Below are 23,540 nucleotides of genomic sequence, written 5' to 3'. Positions count from 1 at the left end.
ATACATCATTACAATACACGATGTATGGAAACATGCAGTATTATTTCCAGAGTAATGTTCAAAATAAGAATAGAAAAACAAACAAATGTACATACAACACAGTGGCTTCCATTGACTTTCTGGTCAGTTTGTCTTTCTCATATAGTTTCCAGTAAATAATGTAATAATATACATTAATAATTCTATATTCATTAAAATGTTCACCTAAAACAAAGCTTTTCATGTCTCAAAAATGTGGATGATTTTAATAATTCTGTTCCCAATGTTGCATATTGTTATTAAAAGTAAAGGTAAAGCATTTCTATTATGATTAGAAAGGAAATATCAACAGAGAAAAGTTGCTGATTGGAGCACTTCTGTATAGTTTGGTGATAATCCTCTTCTTAGTTTAAAAATTCTGTGATTTGAAAGCTGGATCCCAAACATGCTACAGTGGCATACATGTAGATGGATTTTGGAGCTTTCACCTTTTAGTCCAGAAGGTTTGAGTGGCTTTAGTATTAGCAGTGAGTTAGAAGACAGAGTGTTCTTGCAGTTGATCAGAAAGCCAGTAAAGAGAGGAGATGCAGAAGTGAGGGTGTTAATCCACTACAAGAAAGATGTTAGTTGGAAAAAGAGATGCAGTTTCTCATTTTGTGTAGACAAAGTACATTACAGATCACAACCAGTCGGTGCAGACAATTCAGGACTTTGGAATGATTTTGTATCTAAAGCTAGAAATTTTATGTTTTTTTAATGAATGTTGCTGGAATTCTAACTGTAAGCCTGTAGCTCAGTGCATAAAACCACCCGAATATGAAATAAGTCTGTGCTTCACCGATTCATTTTTGTAATTCTGTTGTTGAGTGAGTGTCCCTATTGTGCGACAGGATGCCAGGCTAACAAAAGAGGTAGCCAAAGAAGTCAATGAGAAACCACATTGTTACTATTCATCAAAAACTACAGCAGGATTTTTTTGTGTTATCCCAATGCATTGTACATGTCAGCAACTGCATTGATGAAACTCAGGACAAAACAGAGCAAGGAAACTAGAGTAGAATTCTAATCCAAGCAAATCAAGAGCCACTTCAGAGTTGACCAGTTCAACAGCAAACACAGCAACTTAGTCCAGAACCAATACTGGGTGAGTTAAGAAAACGTGCTATTAACATGAACCATGCAAAAGCAGCAGCGCTTTTCCAAAATATGGTATGTTTTTCAATACAGGCCATTGTTTAGTCAGTTCTGAATTGATTTTGATGTTCATTTCAAACCAAATTCAGCTGTATATTGCTGTTTTGCAAGATTCAGATCCACTAGAGAAGTCACAAGAAAATGGGAACAGGGATTTGGAAAGGGGGAAGCTTTACATCCATTTTTTGCTCATTAAAATGCTACAGAAAAGTGAGATCAAAATAAGAAGGCAGGTAAAAGTTCTCCGTCTCAACCCAGAAAAACGTCCATGCAAGAAGAACAGACATGCTCTAGGAGTAAAAGTGCGATTTACACACACACACAAACACACACACACACACACACATCTCAAGAGAGTCAGAGCTCAGAGTGAGAATTAGTACTGGTCAGATTTAAATGGGCCAAGTGAAAATCAAAAAATAACTTCCAGTTGTAACTGACAAAAGCAAATCTAGCTTGAACTTCAAATTCAATATAAGATAGACATCAGGTGGCACATTTAAAAAAAAAAAACACACCAAGTATCACTAACTAGATTCCTCAAGAATCTGCCTTTGTTTATGATAAACCTTTTTTGCAAAAATCATCAAAGTTATGCCTTAACATCTGCAACCTCTATCAACAATGCCACAAAAACAAACAATAATATTTACAAAGTGGGATTGGTTAAATAGCAGCTGATTTGAACTCACCAGTCGCTGTTGTTCCAGAAGTTGGTCTGCCTCTTCCTTCTCCTTCTTGTACAAGATTTCCATTTCAGTGAGCCTTTGTAAGGAGAATGATATAATGTCAAATTCTCCCACAATTTATGTACAATCCTTATTTTAAACTATACAAGCCAAAATTGGAAACAAACGGAAATAAAAATGTTGTACCTTTTCTCCATTTCCTGCTTCATGTCGATGCCCTGTTTCTCCAGAAGCTCTCTCTGCGCAAAGGTCCAATCCACAGGCTCCACAGGAGTTTCTGCAGAAGGTGTCTTCTCCCTTTCAGCTCGGGCCTGTTCTGGGTGATTGAACCGGAACACATGGTTCTTTCCCATAATGATACGATTACCTAAAAGAAGATAGGGCAAACATGGACAACATAGACACTGCTCCATTAGAACTGTAAATAATGCAACTATCAGCACTGACCTTTACTTTTACCAGGTTATTTTAAAAAGTAAAAACATCCAAATTGATTTTCTAGTGTTATCAAGAAATCAATCAACTGTTGTTAGCTCAGCTCACAGAGATAAGAAAATAGGAAATTTACAACTTTGTTGTAAACTTTGTTTACAGAAATGCAACATATCTGTTCAAAAATGAGATATGTACCTGATCGAAGCTGGATTGCATCTTCAACACGTTTGCCATTGACATAAGTTTCTGATCCCTCACAGGGCACCAGCAGAACGATAACTTCAGCAAAAAGACACACACACAAAATAATTAGTGACTCATTCTAAAAAGCTCATGATTAATTTTTAATGGGGAATAGACAAATATCTAATCTTTTTCTTTTGTGTTTACAGCCTCTTAGGGCATTAGCAGCACTGAATAGTACAGTGCAACACAACACAGTATTTATGAGCTATAACTATCTTTCTTTAAATGAGACCAAGAAACATATCTTCCTTTATGAAAGGATCCAGACAATGCATACATATGCATAAGAAAACACCAGCAAGAAAACTTAGAATAGAGTGTCTCACCATCTCCATTGGCATTCCTTTCACTGCGGAAGATGCAGTGCTCTTCTTTAATGTGAGCACCACTTAAAACAATGTCTTGTCTTCTTTCGGCGTCAGCCTGACCCACCCTGAAACAATCACAGAGGCCATTTTAAGAGCTGAATAACTGCTTTCTCATTTGATTGGCAGTCATTTTGGTAAAAGTCAGTGCCAGAACATAAAGGTAACCCTGTGAACCATTACTTAAAAAAAGGCCACACTTACACTATAAGCACACAACAGGCATCTCATCTACTTTTGTCACCCTGGGTCGCAAATACAAAATTCTCAACAGACATAGTCTGTAGAGGGGCTCAAGAGCAAAAAGAGTGAGGGAAAGTAATTTCAGAAAGTTGGTTGTTGGCAGATGTTTAGGCATTTTAATATTACTCTGAAAGTTCCTGTTTCTAGTTGTTAAAAGAGGAAAACTTAAATACAGAGTACTTTTTCAGAGACCCTGTCTGTGAGGAATTACAGACCTGTTCACATCCTCTGCAGCATTTCACTGTTGAAATTCAAGTTTTAATTACCTTGTAATTCCATCTTTGATGTAGTAGAGCAGACACTCCGACATGAGGGGATCCTCATTTAGGTTAACCAGATGTGGAGTCTAGAGATGAGACATGGAAAAGAGTTTAGCACAAGTACATTTGTAAGACTAACCTTCTTTCATCAATACTTTCCTTAATACATAAAAACACTGCTGATGGCCTATTGGTGATACATGATCTTCAACATGACCATGCCTAAAAGTAACACATCTACTGAGTCTGTATCAAAACTAACCAAAAGCACCAACATGTATTCCTGCAAACACCAACCTTTTTTGGGGAAAACACCCCATTAAAGTCTGTATAGAGATCACAAGGCTTCTCAACAAAATGCTAACCAGTGGAGCAGCAGTAAGTGAAAGGAGAGAAAAAAATGGATGACATAAGGGTGTGAACAAAGGGAAAAAAACACATACAAATTGGGGGGGTCCCCCATGCCAAAAGAAGGATTCATTTCAAAGAGGGGAAACTTCTGAAACCAAAGCTGATCTAGTGACAGCTGGCACTGAACAGTCTGTGATTAAAAGATAATAGAACCATCTCTGTCACAGTTTTTGCTTTGCTGACATGCATGTACTACACCTACTGGCCTGTATGTTGCCTCTACGGGGTGATACTGGAAACAGAGTGGATCCATACACACAAAGCAGGAAGCAACTATACAGTAAGTTTTGCAAGGCAGACCATGAAAATAAACATGTATCTGGTGTTATGCTATTACTAAAGGTTCATTTGTGGGGCTACATCTAATGCAGGAAAGTTGCTTTGTCTGCTGACTAAACAAACCTCTTTAGTGGGAAAACAATCCAACTGGTTGTCAAATGGCCCTTCATGACTAAGCTGAGTGTGTGACGGAAGGAAAATAACAATGAGTGGAAAGACAGTCAAAATGATAAAGTGACCAGAAGAGAAAAACAGTGACTGTATATGGAGGGTTCTCATGTAAGAAGATAACAAATCAAGTGAGGAAACAGTAGTTGAAGGGTGTGCATTACAAGCCATGGGGAATTTGACAAAGTTCGCTCCACCACTAATGCCTGTATCAGGGTTTCATGTCTGTTGTACCTTTTTAGGAGAGAAGACTCCTAAAGTGCCTCCATCTTCACGTATTGCCACACCCATCTCTGCAAGCAAGGCCTCTCTGTAGTGAAGGCAAAACATCTGTTAACTCAGGAGTAATGGTTACAATGAGACTAAGTTGGAAGACATTGCCGTTTTTATTGCCTTCACACAGCTAGTTGCATGTTTTCTTGCAAAGCTTTTCTGCAACAATGAACGTATAATGAAAATGTGTACATTTATTTCCAGTAAAGATTGTATTGTTGATAAAAGAGTGGAAATTAATGATGTTTGACATAACAGCCAGTGATTTATGGAACTGAAACAGGCAGAAAATGGCACCACAGTGAGCCTCAGTGGACAGATCGCAACATGGTTGATGTCCTTAGTTACAGATGAGTGGATAAAAAGGGGGTGAAAGGAGTGACTGTGCTGCAGAGTGTAACAACAAAGAAGTTAAAGGAAATGAGCAGAATGTAGAGGAAATGACAGAGACTGGTGTAACGAGAGACAGCACTAAGGTGTGAAACGACAGGGACAGAGCTATAGAGATAGAGCTACAGTATATCTAACACTAGTGTGAGGAAGGGGTAGCACTTTTTGCTTGTGACATGGAAATGGAACAAAAGAGACCAAGCCTGTCAAAACTGACCTCTCCATGCGTATTGCCTCCGTCTTTCTCAGTTTCTCCTCCCAGGTTTCATTAAGCTCAGCAATGATCTTTTCTGATTCCTGAATACAAGGAGCAAAGTATTAAAGTATGAATTCATCATAACAGATAATAAGTGCGTACCACCTGTATTTTTAGGATATTGAAATTTAAGAAAACAAAATTAATCGTGACAATCAAGGATTGAATTAACTATAACGTATGTTATGGCAATTATACAACAATTGTTTGTGTCAAATTAAACTTCCTTAAGCCTTTCAATTATGCGATATGTGTTACTATACAGTAAATGTTTCATATATATGTATGTATATATATATATATATATATATATATATATATATATATATATATATATATACACTGTAGGTTTCAGGGAATTGTTACTGTACCTTCGTCAATACTGACACCACTTTAGTGTGTATACCTGTAAAGGTAACTTTCAATGCATAGCTCAAGCACCTTTAGAAAATGAATACATGTGCTTCACTCTTAAAAGGCAGTCTATTTTGGTCCAATTTGCTCAGTGTCTCCACTGGTGCTTGACGTCACTGGATGACAGACAGACTGGGCACCATGGTTGCCATGGAAACTGTAGCTCCTCATGTCCGGTTGTTACGAGACTATGCACTACCATATCAGTGTGAGTTCTATTATATGGGTGAGGAGTACCAAGGTCTGAGGCCACATGAGGACTTGTGGTCAAATTATGTTTTCAATAAACGCCAACAAAGACATATTGACAGTGTGGCAGTGGGGCTTGGTTAGAGCGACGGCTGCTGGAGGAAAGGAAGGAGTGGCTCAGCCGGTGATCAGACAGCTGGACAGAATCAGGTAATTAGTCAGCTATATAAGCATGTTTGTAACCTGGTTCTGGTCTCTTGCAGTAGGCTGGGTCCGCACACGGACACACAGAGAGAGAGAGAGAGAGAGAGACTGAGAGACACAGAGACACAGAGAGTCAGACCAGCGCAGCGCAGGAGAGCGCTGACACACCAGCCACAGCTGACTGCTTATGTTTTGTTTGATTGATTATTTTCAGTTACAATAAACCAATATATTTGCTCCCTCAACGCCGCCTCCTCGTCCTTCCCGAACCCCAGTGAGTGGGAAAGGCTCACAGTGGCGCCTGAATAGGGACACATGGAAGGACGAGGAGGCGGCGTTGAGGGAGCAAATATATTGTATATTGTATAGGGGCTGTAAATATATTGATCACCGGCTGAGCCACTCCTTCCTTTCCTCCAGCAGCCGTCGCTCTAACCAAGCCCCACTGCCACAGACAGGTGTATGATAATCAATATATTTTCCTTAAGTGTCACAGTCCTTATCCACTGAGGACCCCCTTATACCATTTACAACAAACAAGTCACAATAATCTAAAAATTAAAAATTACAGTATGTCAACATAATGATTGCAAAACTCAATGACATGTAATCAGGGAAGCCCTTTCTATGCCACATAGTTTGACAGAATTCAAATATATATGTAATAATAGACAATTCATTATTATCTATTATAACAAAATCATGCTTCCAATCATTTATGTGTCTTTAAATGCATGGATATTTACAGCACCTACAAGTCCAATAAACTAAAAACAAACTAACTAAAAACAAAAGGAACCTCACTTACCACTTCCCTGGTAAGAAAGAAAATTACTTTTACCTGAGTGGGGCGGATAACTATAGGACTCTCTTCATTAGAGACAAAAATGTAATTTGATGATGACAGCGGCCAAGGCGGGCCTAGTTTACCTTGAGTCTTTCAATGGCCTCCTCTCCTCCAGGTGTGGACATGATGCGCTCCTGGATGCTGGTGACTGACTGGAGTCCTCCCTGGCTGCATAGTGCACCAGAGGATGGGGAGGCTGTCAGGGAACCAATAGGGGCTGTGGAGAAATGGCCAGGGCGTTGGTTCTCTGAAGCTACCAAGTATCTATGCTTATTGTTCTGAATGTCTTTGAGGTCTGAGCCAACAGCAAGAGAGAAAGAGAGAAAAGGAGAACAATACAGAAAGAGGTAGGGGAAAAACACATAAAATGGAAGAACCAAATACCAAATGGGAAGAGAGGGCAGGGAAGGATAGGGGAAAAGAGAAAGGACAAAAGGGAGGGAAGACCAATGTAAGACACACATTGTAGGTCAGAGGGTTAAGAAAAACACACTACAGACAGCAGCAGTTTTCACTCCTGGCAGTTTTTAACAGTGTTTAACCCAACTAATTTCACATTACTTTTCATTAGAGAGATTTCAGTAGGGTATTTTAATGTGGGTCAGAATTACAGTGTAGAGCAATTAACTCGGAGCATATAATTTGTAGTGTGGGTGACTCTACGCCAGGGGTGTCAAACTCATTTTTAGTGCAGGGGCCACAGACAGCGCAATTTGATCTCAAGTGGGATGGAGCAATAAAATAATAGCATAATAACCTGTAAACAACAAGATCTCCAAATATTTCCCTTTGTTTTACATTTAATGAAGCATCTTTTTACAAAGTTTTGCCATTTACACAACTTACAGATCACAGTGGATCTACAACGGCACAAAAGATTTAGTCACAAGTATCTGGAACCGAAAAATGTAGTACATCACATTATGATTAGATTCACAAATACATCCTGTGGGCTGGATTGGACCCTCTGGCTTTGTTTGACACCCCTGTTCTACGGAATAGATGCCATTTTGTTGCTTTTGTCTTGAACTCTACCATGAATGAAAACACACTGTGAGAACTGCTACTAGAGTTTCAAGTACAGGATGGAAAAGACATAGACACTTCAAGAAGTTCCAGAGAAAGGACAGATGAGAATGGCTGACACATAGTGCCAAAAGTCAGCCTGCAGTCGAGTAATTTAATTCACTGCAAAGCGTGTACACAGGGGCATGCACTCGAACACCCACAGCAGCCTCACTAAAGGTCAGGCAGCTCACGTCAATATAATGGCCTCAAGGACCTTTGAGGTTACTCAGACTGTGCTCTCCAAGAAACAAAAAAGCAAATATGCAAAGCAAATTGCTAATAAATGCAGAGTTTAAAATAAAATGAAGTGCTGACATTCAAAAACAAAACATTTACATTCAGCCAAGCTGCCACATAGTGGGATAACAGCAGCTAAATGTGTGTTTTTACTCTGGTAAGATATATGGCAAGAGGGAAAATGTGTTATGGATATTTCAGAAAAACAGCAGAAGCTACACCACTAGTCTAGCAAACAAACTATTTAATGCTATAACAACAAATCAAGTTAACCAAATTGGCATGACTATACTACGCTTTGGGTGTAGCTACAAATTCATGCACCTTTCCGTCTGTAGCTCTGAGCCTCAGTGTGAGAAGTGAGAAGTGCCATTCTAAAGATTTGGGCACTGTCAGCTGCAGCAGATGATTAGTAAAAGAAAACAAAGTAAACAGAACAAAGACCAATGGCAAGAGAAGAAGCTTAAGGAAGTGAGTCACTAAAGACATGGTGAGAAATCAATGCGAGTGTATTAAAGGTGGGGAAGACAAACAAGCAAGTCTGAAAGTAGTGTTTCAGACTTGAAAAGTAATTTGTAATAAATCTAAGATGAACTAAGCTAAACCTTAAAGATAGCAGCCTTGTCATTCTAAAGGTAACAGAGACACAAGCGCAAAACATGTCAACCTAGTTGCATGCTAACCCTTGCAAGATCGGCACACCTAGGGAAGCCTTGTATTTCTGAGAGTACTTCGCTTAAAGCTTTTTTGCTATAAGCATTTGCATGCAAAGCTTGTAGAAGATTTGATCTACAGGCGTATAAGCAATGTTAGCTATTATTAATAATGCAATTAGTGATAGACACTGCAAGGCTATCACACATATACACACATTTGATTCCACTTCCTGGGCAATCATCCCCCAAAGGATCAACTGAGAGGAAGCAGGAAAAGATGAGAAAGGGTCAAATGTCAGCACCAGTAGAAGGGCAGGAAAAGGTTAGAGAAAATTCTGAGGAATGCATGAGGAGATTACGTGGATAAGAAGAAAATCCATGAAATGATTTGTTAAGTGGCACATCATTAAGCATGATCTAGCAGGCATCAGCTAATAAGCAGGTTATTAATATTATTCGTTTTTAATTGGGATGTTATGTTTCTAATTGACTAGACTATAAGCCGTTACTGTTATATAGATATTTTAATGCTACTTTTAATTACAATTTGTATTGTCACACAGAATCAGCCAAATTTCACGCTGCAAATGTCCATTTAATTATTTACTAAGTAATTTTGAATGGTAAACCGTTTTCAACATTGGTTATCATAAAACAAAACACACATTAAATTGTAAATATTTTACTCTATAAGCGGGCATAATAAGACCATCAGTATGATGGTCAACAAGTCTACAAAAACTGTTTCAGTCATTTTAGTTTTGTAAGAGGAAGAAGTACAAACATGGCAATGGAAACAAAGTTTCATGGCTGAAAGCAATGGGACAGTGATGAAGACAGACAATTTTGGCAACTTGTGGTGGGCCCTAGAAGAAAATATAAATGCTGTGAGGCTTCAAAATATGGTTCGCTGTGACAACATTAAACTCACTGTCCAGGATGTCTCCTAGGCCCTGGGCATGGAGGAGTTCCTTCAGTCGAGCCACTTCATCCTTCAGGTCACGCACCAGCTTATTGTTAGGATCTTCATTGATGACAGCATTGCATTTGATATTCTTGGCTCGGTCAGCATAGCTAAAATTCAAAATACATAGTATAAGGGAGTAGAAGGAACTGAAAAGACGAATAAATGTAAATGCAAACAACTAAATATATCTACAGTAGATCTTTAAAAGAAACTTTACCGAAGTGTGCTAAGAGTTTCATCATAGTTGATATCTGCAGGACTGAGGGCAGCAACCATGGCTGTTCTGGAGTTTCCTCCTGATAACAAAGGATTAGTAGAAAGGCCAATTTTAGGTCAATAAATTCCTGTTTGCAGACCTCAAAATGATTACCATTACATTCAGAACAGTTTTTCCATTGTATAGTGACATAACATACTCGGCATAAAATAATACACAATTAAAGCAAAACAAATGCTGAATACTAAATCCAACAATGCAAGATTTAACTACAATGTACTGCCTGTGTTAAGATTAAATAAACCCTTGACATCTCTCCTCCAGTCATACATGAGTGTGTGCTTGTCTAGTTAGTTTGAAATACAGTCTGCTCAGTGTTCTTTAATTGGTAAGAGTACACATGTGCACTAGCTCCAGTTGCATTTTTATACCCTTACTTTCTATTACGGGGGACAGATGGTTGGTTCCATTTTCAGAATTTTCAGCCACATTTATACATTTGCCCTGAGTCAAGCTAATATGAATTATTAGATGTTCATACCCAGGTTCTCCCTCAACAGCCATGTCAGAACAGAGTCTCTGTACGGGATGAAGTCACTCTTCTTCTTCTTCTTGCTCTGCAATAAAAAATAATAATTTGGCAAACAGAAAAAAACACTAAAAACTGATATAGTCGTTCTAAAATGGGTGGTGTGAGCACAAGCCTATTTGATGTGCAGTGCTTTTATCGGGTATGAAGCCAAATAAAATACACTTCTATGACAAAAATTGATAGTGGCAGAAAACTTTGTACAGTAGCAACACTGCACATGGCACAAGGCTGTCAAATATGCCCCATGGGAAGAATCAAAGGTTTAGTTGTTGGGCTGTCAAAGAGTTTACCTTGCTGGTACAGTTATCCTGCGTAAGCAATCATTACAAGGACAAGAAAAGAGAAAACAGAGGGGCATACATTACAGAACGCCAGTCTAAAACATTCATTCCTTGAGAAGACAAGGTCAAGTTATAAGATAGGACAGAATAGAACAGAAGGAAATGGAAAGAAGAAATAGAAACATACTATACATAAAATACTCACCACTTCAGCCAAGGCAGAGATAACCTTTCCTAGTGTGGTGAGAGATTTGTTGATGTTTGCGCCCTCCTGCACAACAGACAAAAACATATTATTCAAGTGCCATCAAGGTGATATAGGATTACAGTTTATTAATGCAGCTGTTGGATGATGAAGGCAGTCATACCTTTAGCCTGGTGCCTTTAGCTCCAGTGGAATCTGCTCGTTCACTCCCCGCCAAGTCTACCAGACTAATTTTACTGACCTAAAGATAGGGAGAAAAGGCATTTTAGATGCATCAAAATTCTGAGTAATGTACATTGGAAAAAAACTGGGGCAGCCCTTGGCCAAGTGGGAGGGAATTGGGCTTATATCCCAATTAAGTTCCCAATTCAGATCCCCACCAGGTCAAGGGCTGCGGTACCCCAGAGCAAGCTTCCCAAACCCCATTGCTCATTGTTAATTGAACACTCTAAATTGACCCCAGCCATGGGGGGGTGAACCCAGTGTACTCCTAGTGCTGATCCATAGCCAGAATAAATAGGGATAGGTTGCATCAGGAAGGGCATACAATGTAAAAATCACTGCCAAATCAAATATGTGGATCATATGCTGTGGCAACACTTAAAGGGGGAGAAGCCGAAAGAAAAAGAAGTACATATTAACAAACTGAGAGAGGATGAGCATATGACTGCATGATATTGTAATGACTGCATAAAATATTAAACACAACCAAACAAAAATATCTGGAAGGAAGTGCATTCTGAATGTAATTTTCAAGTCAGATACAACTGGGCATTTTTTACTGAGGCTAAATGAATACAATAGGCATTGTGTTTCCGATAACAAAGTGGTCTCTATCTTACTGTAGAAAGAGGAAATGCCCTCTTTCCTTCTCCAGTCATCACCCATTTAGAAGACCACAAAAAAAGCCAATATCAAAAACGTAAACGTAAATGACTGACAAGGTTACATGTGAAGATTCCATGATGTAATAGAATAGACGTGTTCTCTGACCTTTTCTGTGGAGAGGTCTGTCTCACTGTCATGTTTCTTCTGTGTGAAGACAATGGTGAAAACAGCATGGGACCTGCTGCTGGTCTCATTCATGTTGGTGGCAGCCACAGTTCTGTCATAGTAAGAGGGAATACAAACACATATGGATGAAAGACATTTTAATGGAGACTTTGATAATCATTATTTTTGAAATAATTCAGTATTACTAGTGCAAAATTCATGGATTTCCCCTGAGTTACCAACACTGGATTTTACACCTATTAAAGGTGAATTGAGTGTAAAAGATTACTTTGTGAGGCAGCGGTGGATAATACTGTGAGGACACCAAACACAAATACACAAAGCATACTCAAGAGGAATAGCCACAAGGGAGATATGGGGTTTACATGCCATGTTCTAGAAATAAGCCTTCTGAGTCAGCACAGGGAGATTAAGGCAAGGCTGACTCCTCCCCACAGGAGCTCTTGTGACTTAGGCACACACACGCACACACTCAGAGTAAAACATACACACGTGCACCTTGACATTAAACTGAAGCATATACATTTTTACTGAGAAATACTCACTACTTGCATTACAGAATCTCAGTCATCAAGGTCATTCTTGATGTATTATTTTACTCAAGCTTCAGGAGTCCTGAATAAAACTAGCCAACAATTTTCAGTCTGTCTTACTTCATTCTACAGAGAATGTGGGTTATCTTATCATCACAGTTATGACTACTACCATTACTCTGCTTCCTTCTCACAGTCTCAAGATGATCCCAGGGATGAACTAACCTGGCCTTATTGCCTGCATCCATGAGGTCAGCAATGTCTGTGTAGGAGGTGACAGCGAGCTTGGACAGGTCCTCCACATAGGGGCCCAGTAGAGGGTGTTCTCGTACTCGTAGGTTCCCTTTGTTCTTGGGATTGAGCAAATCCCGCACCCGTTCACAGTAGATCTCCATGTAACTGACCTAGACACAAAAAAGCAAACAAATGTGAAAAGTGAGTTTCTGTCATTTTTCTATTCTTAACTGGAGCAGCTGAAACCAATTTCCCACAAGGATTAATAAAGTATTTCTGGTTCCTATTCTTCAGTAATGGTTCAGGTTCCAAATGGCAAAACAATAACACGAGGCTGAATAACTATATAAAATATAAATAATAATGTATAATAATAAAATAATATAATCAGGATATTTGAAATTGTCACTTGTTCATATTTTTAAATACATTTTATTCGTGTAGCAGCAAATCACAACATTATCTCAAGGCACCTTGCATAGTTAGGCAGAGGCCTCATACTATTTTAGAGAGATGAAGAGAATTCACACAATGAGCAAGCACTTGGCGTCAGTAAAGAGAAAAAGACATTCGTTGTGAGTAAATTAACTAAATTATCAGAAGGGAAATGTTATGGTAACACACATCACCCTTGAATTTTGTGGCAAAATGTAAATATTGTTTGACCGTTAACAGTGGTTTAATACAGGTGTCGGAGGCAGGGGTTGAAAATGGCTACAGATGTTAAAACAGATGTTAAAACAGTGTGAGACTCACCTCTACTGAGTAGGAGAGTTCTTCTTTGTTGTTGTCATCATTGATTTTCTCAAACAGATCTTCACAAAGCTAGGAGGCAGAAACAGGAGATAGATTAGTGCAGATGCAGAAGATTGGAAAGATCTGTGTACCGCATAAATACACACATCATATATATGTATATATATATATATATATATATATATATATATATATATATATATATATATATATATATATATATATATATATATATATATATTTCATTATATTGTGAAATCTAATTGCTGAGGTTCACATCCAAAATTAGATTTTGATAAGTTAAAAGCAACAGGCATTATAAATCTAGTTAAAATTACAAAGTGTGTCAGAACCTCTACTTTACAGTGAAAGAGTAGGACAAACCATGGGAATGATTCCTTCCTGGCCCTCCTCCTGCTTTCCCATCATAGTATAGGATTTGCCAGCTCCTGTCTGGCCGTAGGCAAAGATGCAAACATTGTAGCCCTCAAAAGCGTGCTGTAGCATTTCTTTGCCAATGTCATTGTACACACGGTTCTGTGATGCAAAGGAAGAGTCTTCCGGCTGTGGAGAGGGTAGAGAAATTACTGAAAATGTGTAACTTCAAAAAATTCATAGTATGTCAAACGGACAATATATTTAATAATAATGGAAAAGAGAAAAAGTTCAAACTCACCGTAGTGTGTGACCAGTAGGAATAATCAAAACTGAAGGTCTTTGCTGGTTCCTTTGGGGCTTTGGGGTTCAAAATAGCTGTGAAAGGAGACAAAATTGTAGGTGAATGTGATTAAATGTTTTAGTCTGATGCTTCTACCACAGATTTAAGAATGTTTCAGTAAGTTTGGAATATGGCAGGGGTCTTTAATAGTGAAGCTGAAGTGTAGTTTGCACATTTATTTTTTTCTTCCTTGTTAACTCACTATTAAAATTACATTAATGTATTTGTTTCAGTGCAAAACAACAGAAAACATTCCAAACTGGTATCACAAATAACACTCAAATAGGATACGTATTTGGTCTTATTTGTTCCTGTTCCTTAATTAGAGCACTAACAGTGATATATTTGGAGCAGACAGTCACATGAACCACTGGCAGATCATGAGCCATTTCCTTTTTTGAGAGCTGATGAAAAACTTGTGTGTCCAGTTTTACCTAACACACCATGTTCATTTCTTGTAAAAAAAAATAAAATATAATATATATATATATATATATATATATATATATATATATATATATATATATATTCTTATACACATGTATAAGAAGTAAAACAGAAATCTATTCCCATTGCCTCACTTTCCCCCGTTTTATTTGCTAGGGAAGATGACACATTATTTCTGTACGTTCCAACCATTCCCAATGGCCACCCAGACATTTCTAAATGAACAAGAATCTACAGCCATGTTTGGCATCTCATGCCTCTTAACTATGCTTGCTGCTAGAGTGTTTAAGCTTTCCACACCACACACTGGATATTTGATGGAGAGAGGAGGAGATTAATAAGTTACTGTAGGATATTTACACAGATCCTACCCCAGTTGTTGCTCAATTATCCCTCTGAAACAAACTTCTACTACAATACAAACACAGCAACAAGAGAAACACCAACTGCATTTTAACTAAGACCAATATTGTATAATTTGTATTTCCAAACATTTTCAGTCTTCATTGTGACACAGAAAAGCTAATGGGCAAATTAATGCCAGGTCTGCCTCTTCGACATGAGGGTGCTTGTGAGGCGTTCGCATCAAGATGTTCCAGGCTGAGTGCCTTATGTGTTCAGAGGATTTCAGCACACTTATCAATAATGCAGGAGATGTGAAGAGACAGGGATTGCATATCGCCCTCCATGGGTCACACACTGACAAAAAGGAAAGCACAGGGTGTCCTCAGATACCAGAATGCTAACTGCTTCCGGCTTAATTGCAATGAATAGGGTTGCGCTCAACGTTTTGTTGTACTTGTTACAATGAAAATAAACATTTTCTGATTTTAATACGTGATGTTTATAGCAATTCTCATTTAACTGAAATGTAGATAGCAACAACCTAGCACAGGTTAAAACAATGCATGTTTTTAGACCTCCGACAGTGTTCAAACAGGTTAAGGTGGACAGGCAGGACAGGAGCTTCCATTACGGGTACTGGAAGAGGATACAGCAAGATAGGTGGCTATATAAAGCCCAATTTCACCTTTGACCTGCCTCCAAAGGGAAATTGGAGCCAGGACAAGAAGAAATGAGGGGGGATTTATGTTACCAGTGCCCCTATATTCCCCTTTCCTAGAATAATCTACAGTGGCTATTAATGAAGGAGCCGTGTCTGATCCACTCTCTGTAAGTCAACATAGCATTAAAAACAGAAAGATGATGAGACAGTGGCACATGTGTGGGATTCGGACAGTGCACTGCACAAAACAGGCCAGCACACTGACAGTGGCTTCCAAACTGGCCTTACTAGAGTCACAGTTCCGTTCTGAAATGATAAAAGCTTCCTAACCTCAACATCTGTCAATTTTCCATTTGAACATGGGACCTCGTCAGAAATGGGTGGATGTCATAGAGTGTCATTTTCTAAATGGGGCCAAAAAGTGCCAAGTCTTCTCGTGACTCGTGCTCATGACGTACGATGAGGTCATGTCTCATTTGGTTGCCCACTCCATTGCTCTCAGACTTGAAAGCCGTTTCACCTATGTAACCTTTTCTCTGATGTAAAGAATCTATGAAGGTGTACAAAACGTTTTGCATCAACATGAGGTAGCACAATGTGAAGACAGGACTTACTGTACCAAATACCACTGTTTCAACTGAATATCAAGCCCCTTTCTTTGCTGTCAAGAGGACCCACTCATATGCTACCTTAACTTGTTTATACTCATTTCCATGCAGAGTGAAGTTGCTCTAAAGTTGTAACTTGACTATTCCGTTTAATTGGACTGCTGCCCTTATTTCAGTATATAAGCACTAGCAGAGAATCAATCTATTTAATCAAGTGTGTCCACCTCTGCTACACTAGGTGGTGATTTTAGCTTGTTTGTATAAAGCATTTCTTAGTTGAATTATTATGTCACACAGCTTTATCTAGCAGCTAGTCGTTAGAGCCATTCCATGACTTTCTATAATCCATCAACTTCAAAATATTTAATTTGTTAAACTGAATAATGCACCATTCTGGATTTCACCATGTTTTCTTTGCTGTCGCATTCTTCTTCTATGTACTGGCTTCTTCTTTTAGTGGAGCACACACAGAGCATCAAGGCCAGTTTGAGTCATACTGAAGGTATAAATGCAATAGTAATTCAACTGCCAATTACACTACCTGGTTGTATTAGACAAACCTTTGATTTCTTGATTTAGAAATATAATTAAGTACAACTGCTAACAATTGCTTTTAAATTAATTTTACACTGCTGTAATTACCTTTTTTCTAATGCCATGTAAACGTACTGATGGAACCAACAAAACGTGAACATGTTGCTGTGCCAATGTGTGATTTTAGAAAACATGCTGGGACTCCAGAATCAGAGGCACAGCATGTAAAACAACAGCATTTCAGTCTGTTGTGGTGTTGTGGCTCTCTCTTTTACACAGCCAGATTTGTGACGAGACTGTAATATAGGAACAACATCCCTGCCTTGTACAGATTGAGCAATGTGGGCTCCAGTCACTTTCACTTCACTTTACATGCTTGCACCTGTAGATCACTCACACACAAACAGAAACTGTGTGAACACACTAAAGCATTGCACATAACTGTCAGAAAAGCAGATGTCAATGAGGAATTCCTTTACTGTCCATTTATAGTAATTATTCCCACCAGAGTCATGTCCGGGACTTAAAATGGCAGACGCACTCAGCTGCCTAATAAACAACGTCATCATTCTGTCTTTCTCAACCATGGTAACAGGTATGGGAACAGATTTTGGTTGCCATAACGACCTCAACTTGGCACAGGAGGGGATGATGCGGCACACTGCGCTCTGTTTTCTCTGCCTCAAGCATTCCCTATCATACCTCTGTTGAAATAAAACAGCCATAGGTATTATAAACTATTAAACAGTAATTACAGGACTCTAATCCTTTTAAAGTCCTTAAACTTACAGAAAGGCTTTAGGATTTGTGACTAAGACATTAAGTTACTTGTTATGTATATTTTTTTGACGAAAAAAGACTTTAATACATTCTCAGTGGAAAATGTACAAGAATATTGTGATGGGGTACAACTGGTATTTGAATGGTTGCAGTCACCATCACAAAACCACAAATTAGAAGTCATAAAAACTGGGAGTGTTTTATCAATACTGTGTCAACATCAGGCCACCAGAAACAATTAACCTTTCACTCAACAAACCGGTGACATATTTAATCAGGGGTGAGCCCAATGATCAGCGAAGACACGCAAGCTACTAAATAGCACATCAGGATAATTTAAATGGTGACTTTCCAAAAGGACTACAGCTCTGCATTTTCACTTCCTGTCCTCCCCAATATAGGACTGATGGGATGTTGGCACTTCCCAGGAACTCTCCATTACCAGGCAGGGTGAATATAAGTTAACTAACCACATCCTTCTATTGCTCATTTGGTAATCACTGGCAGACATTTTGTACTCCAGCATTCAACATGGGGTCCATAATCTGGCCAGGAAAGCAAAGAGACCCCTCAGTGATTAGGTTGTTAGAAGGCCTTGTTAGAGACTGTCAGAGTCTAAAACAGCTGAATACATCATCTTCCCTTCCAGTAACTATCTAAGAAGCTGATGAAAACTGATCAATGCCTGTCTGGGATTACAGGCAGGGCAGTAATACACTATACATGTACATACATAAAATATAAAAGAAAACAAGTGGAGGAACCAGTGAGGAATATAGAAAATAATATCTGTGCAGAATTGCAGTAGCATGTGTGTTTTTTTCAGCCCCACAATTTTAATAACTAGTGTCTTGTAAAGGTACAACAAAAAATAATGTGTTTTGTATATAGGGTTGTTCCCAAATCAATGGTTAGCTTTGCGCTATCACTTTGTCAAAAGAGAAACAGATAGCAATGAAATGTTACTAATGTGTTTCCACACAACCTGTACTGGTGTCATAGTTCTTGCATGAGTGGAAAGGCAAAGCAGCTGCTGACATTAAACGAGTGCTTCAGCAATGCCACATCAGTGCTAATACAATTGCTCAGTCTTAAATGGGGAGCATGAAGAGAGCATGGAGTACATGCTGGGGTGGCCACAGAAATGATCTGCATGTTGTATCCTGTATCTTTAGAAGAGAGAGTGTGATGGCTCGGTTGTCAGGGCTACAGCACAGGTGACAGAGTTGTCACTGGACGCAGCTCAAAGCTACAGGCTATAAGTAGTGTCTGAGCACTGCTGTGCACATTTGACAAACAGCTGAGCTTGTTGCAGCCACAACACTGGACAGACAACATATCCAAAACAGAAACCACCATGTGGTATCTTGATTAGGCCCTTGGATACGGTGCACTTTTGCAACTGGTCACGAAGATGCCTTGAGGCCTTTAATTAAAAATCATCCACACAGCAATTCAATATTCCTCACCTGACTCCTGCCAAAAAAACATGCCTTTTCCAGACAGGTATATGAGTTTGCCTTGCCAGGGGACATGACCTTTCACAGAATCTATATCAGTCATCAATACAGAGCAGTGTTTCACAAACTTTACACAGTCCCATACCCCTTGAGACATTTGACCTCCAGCCATGTACCCCTTACTCCTGCGCACAAAAAAAAATTATGACCGCCTTTTGTTTTGTATCATCTGTATCATCTTGTGTACCGTGTACCCCAGGCCAAACTGGGGATACAAGCAACCCAGTTTGGAAATTACTGATCTCTACAACCTTCTCAAATGCTGCTCAGAAGGCTGATCACGTACATTTCCACTTCCTACCAGGATAGACGAAAGAAAAAGGCAGGAAGACACCAGAACAATGCACTGAAAGCTGTATAATGCGGTTAAGAACATCATTTTCAAAACACATGGTATCTAGTCAGCTAAATGTGAACTCAATTAAACCAAAGTAAACCAAAACATGATAGCTCAAACATATTTGAAGTAACTTCATCAAAGAAACTAGATCATGGGGTGTGGGTAGGGATTCTGAGCATTTTATTTGGATGACAGTGGGGTGAAAACTCAAGCATGGTGTTTTACAGCATCATCAGCACATTTTCTTTTTTATTCTCTCAATTAATGCAGCTGTGTTTCTTATAACGTATTTGTCTTATAGCCACTAATTCACAGATGTGTCTACTTTGTAGCTAAACCATACCAAAAAGAAAAAGTAAAGCAATAAAATTACTCTCTGTCTAGGTAAAAAGCAATGGGAAAGGGCGCAGTCCTGGCCTATGTGCCAGCTGTTTCAGCTCTGACTACAGTCTATTTATACAGCAGCAGATGGAGGCTTGTGCTTCACATGCCGACAGACTGTCAGTGACAGGAAGGAATGGACAGATTTCAGCCGCCCAGCCTTTCTGCCAAACTCATAGCCAAAGCATACATTGCTCTAATCCCACAGACACTGATAGCTAGCTAAGGCTGTGAGTGTAGCCTTACTGAGTCCATTCTAACAGAGACTATGGAGAGGCTTCTAGAAGCTACCAGACAGACAGAACATGCTAAGCCAGCAGGGCTCCATTCAGGAGATAAACAAACACAGTAGAAAAACAACAAAGAGCGAGAGAGATATCAGACAGCCTCTCGGGTGATGACACATGGGGTTAAACCCGCATTTAACTAACATGAATCACAGCTGAAGTAACACCAAATATCTAAATAGCAAGCGGCAAATGTAAAGCCCCATGTGCGAAAGAAAATTCTAGACATATCCACCAAATAAACATATCAATTATTTGTGGCTAAATGTTGAAAAATGTTCTAAATAAAATAAGCTCTTCACAGCCCAAAGAGGGAATGAGTTTCTCATGGATCAGATCCAGGGAGGACATTCTCCTCTGTGCAGGTGCTACCTCAAAAGGTCAGAGGTGCTTCCCAACACATCCTGTGTCATGGAAAGCTAAAGCTATACCTCTGTAGTTTTAGACGAGTCTGGTATTTTCCAGTTAAAAATAGTCCTTAACATATAAACATTTCAAGCTCCCTCATGTTAGTATTAACTGGAAGGGCTTTACGAATAACATTTGAGATGTGAACATGTGGAATATTTTTTTCTTCCGAGTTCAATTTAGATTAACAACATTACAAATTAGGATTAAATATAAATGAATAGTGCATGAATAGGATGCCATGAATTGATATCAGCATGCTAAGGGAACAGTTGTGATTCAGTGATTCCAGCAGTACATAATTCCAACAATAAAGTCATTTCTAGTTCTAGCTTTAATATTAGCTGAAGTTGGCAATCAAGTTAAGACAAAGCAACTGAAAACCATGATGAAAATCTGTTCCCTCTTAACATTTGTGTTTTAAACCTTGACCTCTGATATCTTTTTTCAGACAACATAAGGATCATCATATGATCCAGGGCTAAATGGCTGAGTACTGACATTGTAAACCAAGCATTACAAGGGAAATACAGAGCCCCTTACATTCATTGCTCACAAAAGGCAACCATTTTACAATGCAGTGACCTGGATTTCCACAACTAGCCTCCACTCAGAGACTGAGGTTTCACTTTAAATGCTTCCAGCATTTATGTTAGCAATGTGACGTCACAACTCTAGCACACATAATGTGTGAAACTACAACTCCATCCATCTTTAAAATTAAAAAAATTAAAAACAAGCTGCATCATGTGACTGATATGTTCCGTGACACATTAAAGAAAAGCACTGGCTGATGATGCCTCAGGCTGATGTCAGATGAGTAACACCTTTTATCCTGCACTTTCTCTGTGGAGGACAGAGATGACGCATGAAACTGTGTGCATCAGTGTGTCTGTGTGCGTGTGTATGTTTAGAACAGAACTCTATGTTCTGCACAGTTTTCAATCGGTAGTCATTTTTGAAAGGCAGATGACCAAGTTCCCGAAAGATTGAGCTCAGCTGTCATTTAAATTAAAGTTTTCAAAAATAATAAAAAATACACACACACACACACACTGCTTACTAGTGAATAATAGAATAAGAAGATCACGTCCAGCACCTAGCTACCCGTGCCTGGACTGCAAAGCTCTCCAGCTTGCCTTTGAATTCAGTAGTCAGACTGTGGGAGGAAACCAAACAATGGCGTCTGGAAAGGGAGCTGTGTCGGTGAAGGCACAAAAACTGAAAAACACATTCACTCTCTAGAATGTGGGAAGCTTCAGCCATTTCACCCAACTCAGGCAAAGAAGCTTGCCAGGAGTGCCATTCCTTTGAATTCCTTATTTACAGCTCTAGATAAAACATAATACAATACAAGTATTCATAATACTTGCATTGTCCTGTGACCCTATCTGCAAATGCAGGAAAAGACTCAAATGTGACATATTTCTCTGCCCAAAAAAAATCAGGTAGTGATAATTTTTGTAAACACCATCTCTGTAACCTTTTGAACTGTTTCAGTACAAGTGTGAATCTAGGACACTAGAATTTCACCAAACTACTGTGTTGTTCCACCTTTTTATGTGATGGAGGGTGTGTGGTTTGCCTTTTATCTCCAGTAGTTATAAACATTAATGGATTTGTTTGGTCTGCAGGCCAGTGGCCAATCGAGCTGAGGCTTCTAGTAATGGCTGCCCAAGAGCATCAATAACACGTTGTCCTGAAGGTTTCCATGCAGCCATAAAATGAACACAATAATCTAATTTAGGATGGAGAGTTCCGTCATTCATTTTCTTTCTGAATTTCTGGTGATCTGCTATTGATATTCATTTGTCCTACGCTCTTTATTCAAAACTAGGAATGCTTACATCCAGAAAACCCCTGAAACAAAAGAAACAATTTAAACGAACACATTTAAATTATGGTATTTTGGTGCATTTCCAGGCTTTTACAGGAGACACAAACTGCAAGAAATGTACCCACTGACACGTTATAGCTTTACCTTTTCTTTTTTCTTGCATGTTTCTAATGCATTTCTCAGCCTCCAATCATTTTAACAGAAATCCCATCATCTGTAGCCAGATGAGGGTATGTGCTTGCCATCTCACGCTGTCCTACACGTGAATGATGCTCATGCACAACTCAGCCTGTCTTTGCTGTTGCTGTGGCTGCGTTTATATGCCCCTCCCCCTCTCCCGTCACCTCTCATCCCATCCGCATGTCTCATCTCTCATATTTTCTGCAAGAAGATGCCAACAACTCCCACTTAGCCTTATCACAGGTTGGGATGAAGTCTACATTTAGCAAAGGATAAGTATGGAAAGAAATTCCACCACATTGGGGGAAATGAAAGAGGATTGCATACTTATTTTACATTACAGGAAATACAATTGTTCTCAAGATGTACTGATAACACCATAGGCTTTGAGACATATGCAGCTGATCCTCGAGCCCCTTGAAGTTGGCAGAGCCTAATTCATTATGTTATGCAGCAGGGTCCCTTAGGGTAACATCATCACTCACACACTTGTATAAAAGGCTTGTTCTCAGGCTAAACTTATACAAACTATTATGGGTAATATTTGGTATATGAAAGAAGCATGTTTAAATAAGGACACACACTGGACAAAAAGAGAAAAAAATAACTGACGGTGATTAAGAGTCAACATAACTTGATATGGAAACTTGCTCTACATACCTAAAACCTCCACCGAGTAAGATAAGTTATTTACCACTTTCCCCTGACCTCTGCCACAACCATATTCCATACCTGTGGTGAAATGTCATGTTGTGGTTTCTTAATCATTTCAAAATACTTCAATGAAGAAGAATAGTTATTATTCTCTGCTTAGTTGTTTGTATGTTATTTTTTATGCAGATAGACTGACACTCCATTCAGCCAGATTGATGTCTATCCAATGACAAATCAG

The 23,540-nt window shown here is 38.9% G+C and overlaps 1 protein-coding gene across 22 annotated transcripts in view; it reads right to left on the bottom strand.

Annotated features, from left to right (window-relative positions):
* kif1b (kinesin family member 1B) overlaps positions 1-23,540 on the bottom strand; it is a 53,834-nt gene that overhangs the window by 24,579 nt on the left and 5,715 nt on the right. For 6 of the 22 annotated variants that reach the window (XM_044037543.1, XM_044037545.1, XM_044037551.1 and 3 more), the window contains exons 3-25: positions 14,279-14,355; positions 13,987-14,166; positions 13,603-13,671; positions 12,838-13,016; positions 12,059-12,170; positions 11,229-11,306; positions 11,066-11,131; positions 10,870-10,887; positions 10,529-10,604; positions 9,988-10,066; positions 9,735-9,877; positions 9,019-9,060; positions 8,472-8,543; positions 6,926-7,059; positions 5,150-5,229; positions 4,504-4,579; positions 4,225-4,278; positions 3,709-3,771; positions 3,418-3,497; positions 2,870-2,976; positions 2,493-2,576; positions 2,049-2,229; positions 1,866-1,938 (exon numbers count right to left, since the gene is read on the bottom strand). In XM_044037543.1, the coding sequence (XP_043893478.1) occupies positions 1,866-1,938; positions 2,049-2,229; positions 2,493-2,576; positions 2,870-2,976; positions 3,418-3,497; positions 3,709-3,771; positions 4,225-4,278; positions 4,504-4,579; positions 5,150-5,229; positions 6,926-7,059; positions 8,472-8,543; positions 9,019-9,060; positions 9,735-9,877; positions 9,988-10,066; positions 10,529-10,604; positions 10,870-10,887; positions 11,066-11,131; positions 11,229-11,306; positions 12,059-12,170; positions 12,838-13,016; positions 13,603-13,671; positions 13,987-14,166; positions 14,279-14,355 (2,123 nt within the window). Of the gene's footprint in view, positions 1-1,865; positions 1,939-2,048; positions 2,230-2,492; positions 2,577-2,869; positions 2,977-3,417; positions 3,498-3,708; positions 3,772-4,224; positions 4,279-4,503; positions 4,580-5,149; positions 5,230-6,925; positions 7,138-8,471; positions 8,544-9,018; positions 9,061-9,734; positions 9,878-9,987; positions 10,067-10,528; positions 10,605-10,869; positions 10,888-11,065; positions 11,132-11,228; positions 11,307-12,058; positions 12,171-12,837; positions 13,017-13,602; positions 13,672-13,986; positions 14,167-14,278; positions 14,356-23,540 lie in introns of all 22 variants that reach the window. The other 16 variants (XM_044037548.1, XM_044037550.1, XM_044037554.1 and 13 more) reach the window with 8 other exon arrangements.

The sequence above is a fragment of the Solea senegalensis genome, linkage group LG11 (genome assembly GCF_019176455.1).
Source record: "Solea senegalensis isolate Sse05_10M linkage group LG11, IFAPA_SoseM_1, whole genome shotgun sequence".
Classification (NCBI taxonomy): Eukaryota; Metazoa; Chordata; class Actinopteri; order Pleuronectiformes; family Soleidae; genus Solea; species Solea senegalensis.
Note: the sequence above shows the minus strand (reverse complement) of the source record. Positions and strands in the feature narration are given on the sequence as shown.